Here is a 12,488-nt window from a genome sequence, read left to right as displayed (position 1 = left end):
AAGCTGTGCATGTTTACAGTGTGGATGATGTCAGTCAAGAATATGTCATTATCCTAAATGGTATTGAATTTTGATTACTGTTTCAGCTACACAAATCCAGGCAAGCATCCTATCACAATCCCTGCTTCAGACATGTAAGTACTGAAAAGGCTTTGGCTAGTCTGGAGATGAGACTTTCCCTTGCATATCTAGCCTCTGATTGCTCTAGAAGTGCTAATATTTACGTGGCTAGCCCAGTTTAACTTCTAGAAAGTCACAAACCCATGATGCTGACCGTGCTATTACCCTTGAATGACTGTTTTTTTTGTTGGAGATGGTACTTGTCTGAAATCTGTATGATATGAATGCTACTTCGCAGTTAGCAATTCAAAACCTATATGTTGACCAGTTGCATGTTGGCCAGGGTTGTTTCATTATTTGAAAAATTAGTTGTTGAATTTAACATTATGTAATCAGCCAATTGCTGAGATGCTTGGTTTCTAACAACCACGACCATCTTCCCAATTGCCAAATATGGCTTCAGCTATCAGAAAGAATTCTCCCCTACTGGTTCCAGTATTACCAGGTTTCCTTGATGGCACTCTGTTTCCTCCTAATCGTATATTCCTCTGGCAATGGCATTCATTTTCCTTGTAACCCTGTGAATGATCTGTTTTGTTTGCCTCAAACTTTGATGATATAAATGCAAGTTGTTGATGTTTTCAAAGAAGTTCAGTTTTTGAATTAGCCAAGAATAGTCTGTTCCAAAGCAATGTTTATAGCTGCACAAAGAGATGTTAAGGAACCTCAGGCAAGTTGTTGGAGTACATTTTTAATCATTTACATCAAAATACAATAGCTCAGATTTTGCAGATCGCGGCAAAGATATAGTGCCCACTGTCTATTGCATGCAAAATGTTTCCATGGATTTTTGATTAACAACATGGGCATTATCAGAAATTATTTCCAGGATCACATCTTTTACAGTGCTATCACAGCAAGACAAGCAACAAAGTCCCCTTTCACAAACTCTTCAGATTGAAAACCCTCCCTGAGGCACTCAGGGCAGCATCAAATGAAGTTGCTTTTTAAAAAAAAATCTATTCTTTCAGAAGATATGGGTGTCACTGGCATGACCAGCATTTGTTGTCTATCTCTAATTGCAGTTGACCTAAGTGTCCTGCTGGACCATTTCAGACAATAAAGAGCCCACCAAATCACTGAGGGTTTGGTGTGATGTGCAAGCCAGACCAGGCAAGGATGACAGATTTCCTTCCCTGAAGAACATTAGTGAACTAGGTGCGTTGATTTACAACAACCAAGGTTAATTTAAAATTATTAGTGAGGACTTTTTTCTTTAGTTCCATCAGCTGGCACAGTTGGATTTTAACCAATGTTCCCCAAGAATTAATTTGGGCACCTGGACCGGTGACATTACATGAACATCTCCCTCGATTAACTGACCAGTAGGCTTTGTCCAGAATTAAGGGCTTTGGGAGTAGTCATACCTTCCAAGAATCAGTCAATGAGAGGAAAAAGGTGGTGCCCAGCGGTTGAGACCCTCAACCGAGCACTGAGTGCCATGGAATGAAGAACACTCCCAGCTGGGTTTTCCGTATGGCAAATCTCCCACTCAATACTGTCACGAATACTGATGTTGACAGAAATGAGTAGTAGTTGGGAAGGATTGGGTGTAATCACATTACAGCCAAACACAGTAGGTTCATCTGAACTAAGTGCTGAATTCAAACAGACCCTAGCTGGTTGTTTCAAGGGTATTAAACCAGTGGGAATCACAAACTCATGGAATAGACAAACATGCTGGAAGCTTCATATTCCTGAACAAAGACAAGCAAAAATCATTTATTTCATTCAATAAGTCTCACAACCTTCCTGCCCTTCTCCTTTTAGTAATACCACCATGGTCATTATTGCACCAAGTATTTCCTTTTCTTGTGCTTATGTTGCAAAGGGGTTACTCCAGTACACTTACATTGGATGCTTTTTCTACTCTTCTCCTGAAGAAAATAATGATTACTTGAACAGGTGGCCCAGCTGATGTCAGCAAAGAACAATGGTGTGAAATTCATCTTCAGCATTAGTGCAAAATATGAACTGGAAGAGAGAGAATTAATCACAGCGTAAACCAGTTGCTAATTATGCAATCATCCATTTCACATATTCAGTGAAGCCTCCCCGAAAGCCTGATACTTTTATTCAGGATTTTCTTTGAATTTGCCAGTTAAGAATATTGTTGAGCCCAATATGCAGGAAAAATACATCAGTTGAAATGAAGTGACAAACTTCCCCCAACCAACATCTAACCCCCATCAAAGATGCAGTAAAATTTATTAGAAGTGTAACTGAACTCTACAGAACACAAGGTTCCCATTCTGTGCTGTGTAAGCTCTGCCATGAAGGGGCAGGGTAAGTTACTGTTTCCATTTATCATGACGTAGTGACACCTGCTTGATTTGTTGGTATTAAAGTAATTTAAGAACATAGCTGCACACTACCTGTCCCCCATCATACTGGAGTACAGCGATGAATAACTGTGTTGTAAACACAGAGTCTAGGTATCAAAGTTGGCTTGATATTCTGAAATTACATCCCAGCAGTTAATAATTTCAGCAAATAACATAACCAGTGAATTACAGAATTATTACAGTGCAGGAGGCCATTCGATCAATTGTGCTTGCACTGGTATTTTAGAAAAGCTTAATTACATAGTGCCAATCTCCTGCTTTTTTTCTACACCCTTGCCTAATATTTCTATCCAAAAAAAACATCCAATGTTTTCTCAAATGCTTTAACTGAATCTGTCTCCACATCTCCAGGCTATGCATTTCATACCCTAGTCACGATATGCAAAAGTTATTTTTCTTAATTCACCCTTGTTTCTTTTGCAGATTAATTTAAATATGTGTCCTCCCGTTCTGACGCCTTTTACAATCAGGAACAATTTATCTGTATCTACTCTATTTGGCCAGCTCATGACTTTGAAAACCTACATGAAATCCCCTTTTGGATTTATTCTTCCCAAAGAGAACAGTTCCAAATTTTTCAATCTAACTGCATAACTGAAGCTTTGCATTCCTGGAAACATTCTTGTAAATTGCTTCTGCACTCTCACTAAAGCAGTCACATCTTTCCTTTATTGTGGCACCCACAACTGCACACAATATTACATCTGAGGTCTAAGTATTGTACTACTTCAGCATCACCTCCTTGCTCTTGTACACTATGCCTGTAGTATTAAGTGGAAGACGCTACGGTATATGCTTTACCAACTGCTCTCCACTTGTCCTGCCTCCTTCAACGATCTGAGCAAATATACACCCAGGTTCATTTGCTCTTGTACTCTCTTTAAAAATGTAATTTGTATTGTCTTTCTACCTCACACTTCTCTGCATTAAACTGCATCTGCCATCCACCTGCCCACTGCATCAACTTGTCAACATCCTTTTTGAGTTCCACACTGTCTTTCTCACAGTATACAATTCTTCCAAGTTTTGTTTCATCTGCAAACTTTGAAATTGTTTCCTACACACCAAGATCCAGACCATTAATATATATCGGGCAAAGCAGGGGTCTCAAAACCAATCTCTGGGGAACTCCACTACAAACCTTCCTGCAGCCTAAAAACTATTCATTGACCCTGTTACCCATCACTCAACCCATTTTGTATCCAAGTTATTACCAGCACTTTAGAGATTGGAACTATATTAGCCACCACAGCATAGTGGCAAATACATAGTAGAAATACCTCTACTCAGCCATAACAAGGAGCCCCAAACTAAATTCATCCTATTTTATACTAAAAAAGATTTCTTTACCAAAAGCAACCCTGTAGATTCTCGAGATCAGTTATTTTGTTAGAATGAACATGAACTCCCACTATGTACTGATGCAGAATTTAAAAGTTTCTGGAGAACAGTGTCCACTAAAATCAAATTAGCCCAGATTCAAAACTAATTTTTGGGATCTATAATCATATGGAGTGTTAAATTTTTTTTGTTTATAGGCCCTTATGATCATGATTGCCTACATCATAGTGACTGTAATTCAAATTAATCATTGTATATAAAGGAATGTAGAATGCCTGAGAATGTGATAATATAACACTGCATAAGTTACATGAAAGAGAAAAGCAGACTCCATTTCTGATTTTGTTTTTTGTTGCATATTTGGGTTAAAAAAAAAACAAGCCTCTGGTTCAACAACATGCAAGTAACAGATTTAGTACAAACCTGATTATTGGTCTATCTGTGAATCCAGTGAAATGTTCACCTTTCTTCGTTGATATGGAAATTAGACAGACGTTCAGCTGTCTTCAACTGTTAACTACTGAAATGCCAGATGGACCCACACAAAAATGGAATAAATAGCCAAAGTCAAGTCATGTTTTATTCTTGCTTACATGTTTTTAGAATGAATGTACTTCAGAGATGACGGGAACAGAAGGTGATGACAGAATTGACAAGTTTGCAGCTAGTACATTGGTTTCTTTTCTTTTGCTGGTGAAAGTTTTTTTTAGTGTTAATTCCAACTGTTAGAAAGGCAAAAGGAAATACAAATGTCAGGGGGAGAGAAAGAAGTCCACCTCAAAAAAGTGATTATTCTTTAGTTGAACAGGGATTATCCTCTGGCTTGTTCAAAGAACAGTATTTATAATCTTTTCCATAGCCAAGATCCTTCATGAGTTTTGTAGGTGCATTTCTTAGGTGCAGTGGAACAGAAGGCAACGGACCCTTGTGGTTCCTCAGGGACTCTTTAACAGCATCATATGCCATGTACACCTCAACCGATTTTGGTGCTCTTGACAGGTATGTTACACACTGTGCTAAAATAACCTGTATGATAAGAGAGGAAGACTATTACTTAATCTTAAATTTGCCCATCATTCTATAAATTGAAATAAGCCTCCACAATGACTGTTACATTAAACATCAGAAATCAGAAACATGACTTATGATTTACTGGTTATGTGCTTTTCTCTTCGGTCTTAGTACATTAAGCAGATTTCTGTTCTTTAAATAATAGGAAATATTTAATTCAATTTCTTACAAGCTCACCTAAAGTTTTACAGATCAGAAACTAAACATGTTTTCTAGTGTTGTCCATTTATAGTTGCTAATTAACAGGTTCCTACAAAAGGGGTTACTTGATGTAACTGGGATATCATGATAGATTCAAGATAATGCAAGATTGCCTTTCTTTTACTGAAAGGCTGATCAAGGTTGCAAAATTGCACTGACCACCATTTCAAAGTATTCCTCACTGCCCTGATACTAAAGGCATATAAGAAAGAGAATTCTGCTCTGTCAATGAAGTAGATCTGCTGATCTGCACTTCAATAGCCATTTTCCTGTCTTTATTCCACATTCCTTCATACACTTGTTTAAGCCATCAACCTCAATTTTGAAAACTACAATGATATGGTATTTTGAACGAAATGTTTAAATCTCTAATATATCTTATCTCTACGACACTAACTTTAACTTTATGATCCCTTTTTCTTGGTACACAATTCTCCAGCCCCTTTATCCACAACATTAATAAATATGAAAAGTTCAGGCTCAAGTGGAGATCCTTCGGATGGCTATTTGTCACATCCCACCACTCAGAATATCTACCTTTTACTTTCTAGTACCTCCAACTAATTTCTGACTGAATTAAAAAGACCAAATCCAATATTACATGCCCTCACTTCTGCAAGTAATTCATGATGCAGTTTTATGACAACTTCTGGAAGTCCAGACAGATAACACCCGAAGACACTCCCTGAACTCGTATTTGTCAGCATCTGGAAAAATAACAACTTGATGCACCGGAGCCTGATCAGTTTGGGTTATCTATTTCTAATGACAGATTTTAGTTGCTTTCCTACCACGGGCATAACTTTGCACGTTTATACCTCTAATGATATTGTTCAGTCCAGAATATGGGGTGTAGTTCTTCGCACAATGATTGACATGAAACAGTTGTTTTACCATCTGATCAAATATATCACATTATTGTGAGACAAAATATTTCTGAATTGGAACTGAACCAAAAAGTTAATTCTGTTTCTCTTTCCAGAGATGCTGCCAAACCTGCAGAGTTTTTTCAGATCTTTCTGATTTGATTTTAGCTTTACAGCAAATGCTGTACTTTGCTTTTATTTAAGTGGAATGCTGTAAACTAACAAGCACACCCTAGAGATTTTTACCTCATGGAACATTTCTTCACCCCCAATCTCACAGGCTAACTTTTGCATTAATACTAGCATGCACCATTAACATGCTTCCCTTGTGCCAGGAAAATCTGACTCATTATATCTGAAATTTAGAATTTCAAATGCACATACCAAATCATAATTAACTGAATGAATAAAAATCAATTGTGTAATTTTCTTAAAAATTAACATATGTAAAATGTATACCTTCTGATCAACATATGAGTTGCTTTTTCTTTTGTACACATTGTTTGCCACCTCATAAGGATGGAGTCAAAATTCAAGCTCGATTCATGGTGTACAGATTGGATACCTTGGCTGAATTGTGGGGTCATTCCTGATGTATCTGGGATTATACTTGTTTTTTGCTTAATTTTGCAGTATGGGGATAAATGCTTCTCATTAGGATCGGTCTAAAGAAAGTCCTGAGCAGTCCTAGGAGACACCTGCAGTAACAATACTTGACTGCCCCTGTTTAAGCAAGCTACTGTCAATTAGGAACATAGAACAGAATCCTTACAATGTGGAAACAGGCTATTTGACCCATCAAGTCCACACTGATCCTCTGAAGAGTAACCCACCCAGACCCCTTCTCTTACCCTCTAACTCTACATATACCATGACTAATGCACCTAACCCATTCATCCCTGAACACTATGGACAATTTAGCATGGCCATTTCACCCAACATGCACATCTTTGGGTTGTGGAAAGAAACCGGAGCACCTGGAGGAAACCCACACCGAAGAATGTGCAAACTCCACAGAGATAGTCGCCCAAGGCTGGAATTGAACCCGGGTCCCTGGCACTGTAAGGCATATCTATTCTGTTTGTTTACAGAAATTCAATCAAATCAAATTCAAGAGCATCTTTGTCCTGGCCCAAAAGAATTATATTTGTATAGTTGTTGGGGGCCATAACAAATGTCAGCTTTGGTCTTACTGGGATTGGATGTACACTGGTCCTTAGGCCATCAGTTGTCTGGCTCTAAGTGGTCATATTTATGATTGCAGAACCACTACACCAGCAGCACTTCATTTGGAATTTAATTAACCAGATGGAACTTCTTTACAGCTATTAAAAATTTGCAACTGGAGGGTGGAAACAGAATCTGGCAGAGACCCTTTAAAAGCAGATTAAGAATCATAAAAGGAATGTGATTTCTGAAGGTACACAATAGTTATTATAATCCAGATATAAATACACAGACAAGAATAAAATATTAAAATACCTCACATTCAGGCATCCCTATAAAATGGCACCCTTGGTAAGCAGATACTGCCTGGGTCAAAGCCAAAGGGTCTGCTAGTCCTATAAAAGATCAAAAAACGACAGCTGAGTTTAATGTACCATCTTTCAGAAATTCTAACAGGACTAAACACTTGTGCATTTATTTAAGTTGGTTTCATTGCAGAGTTTGAAGTAAAGATGGTTTTAGTGCCTGATGTCTCAATTGCCTACTACAATTCTGCAAAGATTTTAGAATGAGCACTGGAAATGAGGACAAGTCAGCAAAAGGAAAAAAATGAGAGATGTAGTGGGACCACTGTGAAAATAAAAATGCCTGAAGAAACACCAGTCTACCAAAAAGATCATCTCTAAAGAGCTGTCACATTTGATGGATAATTCAAACCAGAACAGCATGATATTAAAAGATCAGTTAGAGATTTAGGCAAATGAATGGGAACTTTCATTTAAACATAGTCAATGTAGCTTTATTGTGTGCACCAAATAATACAACATTAAAAAAAAGGGTTGGATATGCCTGGTCTATCAGAGCTCCCTGAACATGGAAGAGATTGATGGTGAAATCATTTAATTGTTCTACTTAATCTGGCAAGTATTATTAACTACCATTGCTAACCCCCATGTGCTCGAAGGGCTTTGCAAGTCAACCAAGTAAACCTTCGTCCAATACTTCTTCTCATCAAAAAGTTTCACTGGAACTCAAACCAGCTCCTACCTGATGAGTCCCACCACAATCTTATAAGGTTGTACTAAACAGATTTCCTATGTGGGCCTAGGACAGGCCTGGCCTTTGGAGGAACTGACCGATCCCACATTTTAAGAAATGGATGCATGGAAAAAAGATGGCATAATCCGGGTGGAACCAGGAAGAGTCCTAATTCCAGTCACGACAACCAATCTGCAATCTCCCTTTTGATCTGAGTTCAATTTGAAAATCTACCCTCGGCAGAACTCAAATAACATGCGCACAAGGACAAAGCAGGTCACTCAATATTTAGAGTAGACAAGCAGGAGGCTGGAAGAACACAGCAAGCCAGGTAGCGTCAGGAGGTGGAGAAGTCGACATTCCAATTGTAACCTTTCTTTAGCGCTGAGAGTTAGTGTAAGGGGAATTGCAGATGGGGGGGGGTGGTGGGTGGGCTGGGATGGGGGAGTGTTTGGGTGTGGAGCACGGCTGAGTGGTGAGATAGAGGTAGGTGGACACAAGTAGAGGGCACAGCCTGATTGGTCGATGTGAAGAATGAATCTGGTTGGTAGCCTGAAATTGGAGAACTCAAGCTTCAGTCCTCCGGGCTGTAGGCTGCCCAGGTGGAAGCAGAGATGTTGTTCCTACAATTTGCAGTCTGATTCACTGTGGCAATGGAGGAGGCCAAGGATGGTCATGTCGAAGAGGGAATGAGAAGGGGAATTGAAATGGGTGGTGACAGGGAGGACAGATCGGCCCTTGCAGGCCCTGCTGAGATGCTCAGCAAAACAGTGCCCTCACTGATGTAGAGAAGATCACATTGGGAGCACCGGATACGTAAACTAGGTTAGAGGAGAGGCAGGTGAACCTGTCTCATCTGGAAGGACTATGACCCTTCCTTTCAGCTACCAACCGGATTCATTCCTCCCATCAATCAAAGGCCATACCCTCTCCCTCTGTTCATCTATCACTACCACACACTCAGCCCTTCTCCCCACCCAAAAGCCCCCTTTATCCGCAGCCCCACTTACACCTACCCCCAGTTCTGAAGAAGAGTTACACCGGAAAAGCTGACTTCTCCACCTCTGATGATGCCTGGCTTGCTGTGTTCTTCCTGCTTGTCTAACTTGGATTTCAGCATCTGCAGTTTTTTTGGCTCTACATCAATATTTAGAAACAATACTTTATACATTAATATAGTTCATGTTAAAAAATTACATAACTATATTAATGAGTAAAATTAATAAACTACTGGTGGAATTGTTCCAGCTTCTGAACAGCATGGGAAATTACAAATCAGTGGAAATATATAAGATCAGAAGAATGCAATTCTTGATGTGAAGAAAAAAATAGTTTGATTTTCCACCGAAGGTGTGAATGATGAGATGGGATGCTCACAACATCTCTTCCTTGCCTCTATATGTCTTGCACTTAGTTCAAACTTTCAGGTTCACAGCACTTTTGTCTTGATTTGCCTTTTAACACAGAAACAAAGCCATGCAACGTTTCAGAGCTGTCAGCAGTGATCAGTCAAAAGGGCAAACATGTGGCTGTATGCCTCCAATGCTATGTCAATGTCACACCAAGAGCATGTGCCAGCACCTCAAGAGGCAAGTATACAGAATAAGAGACATGGCATTCGGTGGAAGCAAAGTCTAACAGCAGTCACCCTTTGTTAAGACAAAAGAGCTGTCGTCAGTTGGGGGACCTGCCACATTCAGTCTAGGGCAGCATCTGATCTTAGCCCAGCAATGTGAACACAATCAATTGACCGCTGGGTCAGAATTCCATATCACTACAGTCTGCAAAATAGGCCATGTTCAGTCCAGGGATCTGTGATAGATCAATTGAGGGGAGCTGCAGAGATCAGTAGGAGTTCCGGTTAGTCAGTTTTATTTATTTTCTTTCTACTCTCTTCTCAACTATTCAAAGGCTTGGAATAAATGTAAGAAATATTCAATACTGTTATTTTGAAGTCTTACCTACATCTTCACTCGCAAATCTCACCAGTCTCCGTGCAACATACAACGGATCCTCACCACCTTCTAGCATTCTTGCAAGCCAATAGAGGGCAGCCTTCTCATCGGAGGCTCGCATCGTCTTGTGTAGTGCTGAGATGCAATTATAATGTTCTTCACCTGAGAATTAAGCAGGTATTCTGTGATAACTGACTAGCTGACTCTCATACTTCCAATGATATTATTCAGTCCAGAGCACGGTGTATATATGCACTATGAACGTTCCTGATGGTGGGAGTCGAGAACCAGGAGTCACAGATTAAGTGTAAGGGGTAAATAAGGGGTAAGTAGTGGGTCTGTGCAACTCACTACCAAAGAAAGTGGTTGAGGCCAAAACATAATGTGTTTTCAAGAATGAGATAGATAAAGCTTTTGCGGCTAAAGGCATCAAGGGATTTGGGGGAAGCTGGAATTGGGGTATTGAGCTTAATTATCAGCCATGAATATATTGAGTGACTGACCAGGCTCCAGGGGTCAAATGACCAACTCTTGCTCCAATCAAACGATTCCATGTGATGTGTGATGTGTGTATGTTTGGCCATCTGATCAAAAATACGACGAGAGGTAAACATTGTTGATGAGATAAAATAATTATATGTCTTACTGAGGATGGGTTGCATTTGAACTGAAGGGGCACCAATATCCTGGGCAGGAGGTTTGCTAGAACTCTGCGGGAGGGTTTAGCAAGGGTGGGGGGAAATTGGAACCGGAGCTACGGATCAGATGATGGAGTAGGTAGTGAACAGCCAGATACAGCGTGCAGAGAGTTTGAGAAGGGATAGGCACTTGATTGGACAAAGATGCAGTCAGTGTGATGGGTTGAAGTGTGTACATTTTAATGCAAGTAGTTTCAGGAATAAGAGTGACAAATTTAAGAGCATGGATCAGGGACTTGGAACTGTGTGGATGATGGGTGTATGGGTGTGTGTGTGTGTGTGTGTGTGTGTGTGTGTGTGTGTGTGTGTGTGTGTGTGTGTGTGTGTGTGTGTAAGAGATGGAGGAGCAGCATTGCTAATCAGGGATAGTATCACAGCTTCAAAAATGGAGGTTATCAAGGACAGATTGCCTTCAAGTCAGTATGGGTGCAAGTTAGAAACAGGAAAGGAGCAGTTACTTTATTGTGAGTTTTCTACAGAACCCTCCAGTAGCAACAGAGAAATGTAGGAGCAGATTGGGAGGCAGATTTTGGAAAGGTACAGAAGTTGTTTTTGTGGGTGACTTTAACTTCCCTCATATTGATTGGAACCTCCTTAGTTCCAATAGTTTGGAATGTAGCAGTTTCTGTCAGGTGTGTCCAAGAAGGTTCCTTACTCAACGTGTAGATAGGCCGACTAGAGGGGAGACTGTATTGGAATTAGTGCTCGGCAACAAACCATGCCAGGTGTCAGATCTCTCAGTGGGACAGCATTTCAATCACAACTCCCTGACCTTTACTGTACTCATGGTGGGCTTAGGAGCAGACAGTATGGGAAAGTATTTAATTGGGGGAAGGGGAAATTGCAATGCTACTAGGCAGGAACTGGGGTGCCTAAATTGGGAACAGATGTTCTCAGGGAAATACACGACAGAAATGTGGAGGTTATTTAGGAAGCACTTGCTGATAGGTTTGTCCCACTGAGGCGAGGAAGGGATGACAGGTTGAAAGAGCCTTGGGTGACAAGGATGTAGAACATCTAGTCAAGAGGAAGAAAGAAGCTTACTTAATGTTGAGGAGATAAGGATTAGATAGGGCTTTAATGGGTTACAAGGTAGCCAGGAAGGATCTGAAGAATGGATTCAGGAGAGCTAGCAGGGGGATTGAAAAAGCTTTAGCAGGTAGGATTAAGGAAAACCCTAAGGTATTCTACATCTATGTGAGGAACAAGAAGATTGCCAGAGGGTAGGGCTGATCAGGGATAGTGGAGGGAACATGTGCCTGGAGTCGGAGGAGGCAGGGGAGGTCCTTAATGAATACTTTTCTTCAGTATTCACTACTGAGAGGGGCCTTGATGTTTCTGAGGACAGACTGATATGATCGAACAGGTTGATGTTAAAAAGGAGGATTGCTGAAAATTTTGAAAATCATGAGAATAGAAAAATGCCTTGGGCCAGAGGGGATATACCTTAGGGTTATTACAGGAAGCAAGGGAAGAGATTGCTGTGCTTTTGGTGATGATCTTTGTGTCCTCATTGTCCACTGGAGTAGTGCCAGATGATTGATTCCCTTGTTCAAGAAAAGGGAATAGGGATAATCCTGGGAATTACAGACCCAGTCAGTCTCAAATCTGTGCTGGGTAAAGTACTGGAGAGGATTCTGAGAGACAGGCTTTATGATTACTTGGAAAACCATAGGTTGATTAGAG

At 40.2% G+C, this 12,488-nt stretch overlaps 1 protein-coding gene across 1 annotated transcript in view; it reads right to left on the bottom strand.

Moving 5' to 3' along the window:
- Positions 1 to 795: 795 nt before the first annotated feature.
- The window catches only part of wrnip1 (WRN helicase interacting protein 1), a 72,553-nt gene continuing 60,860 nt past the window's right edge, over positions 796 to 12,488 (bottom strand). The window contains exons 5-8 of the mRNA XM_060849838.1: positions 10,111 to 10,266; positions 7,427 to 7,506; positions 4,230 to 4,832; positions 796 to 2,094 (exon numbers count right to left, since the gene is read on the bottom strand). Of these exons, the coding sequence (XP_060705821.1) occupies positions 4,596 to 4,832; positions 7,427 to 7,506; positions 10,111 to 10,266 (473 nt within the window). The 3' untranslated portion in view covers positions 796 to 2,094; positions 4,230 to 4,595. The remainder of the gene's footprint in view (positions 2,095 to 4,229; positions 4,833 to 7,426; positions 7,507 to 10,110; positions 10,267 to 12,488) is intronic.

This window comes from Hemiscyllium ocellatum, chromosome 34 (genome assembly GCF_020745735.1).
Source record: "Hemiscyllium ocellatum isolate sHemOce1 chromosome 34, sHemOce1.pat.X.cur, whole genome shotgun sequence".
Lineage (NCBI taxonomy): Eukaryota > Metazoa > Chordata > Chondrichthyes > Orectolobiformes > Hemiscylliidae > Hemiscyllium > Hemiscyllium ocellatum.
The sequence above is the reverse complement of the archived record's forward strand: the minus strand, read 5'-3'. Positions and strand labels throughout refer to the sequence as shown.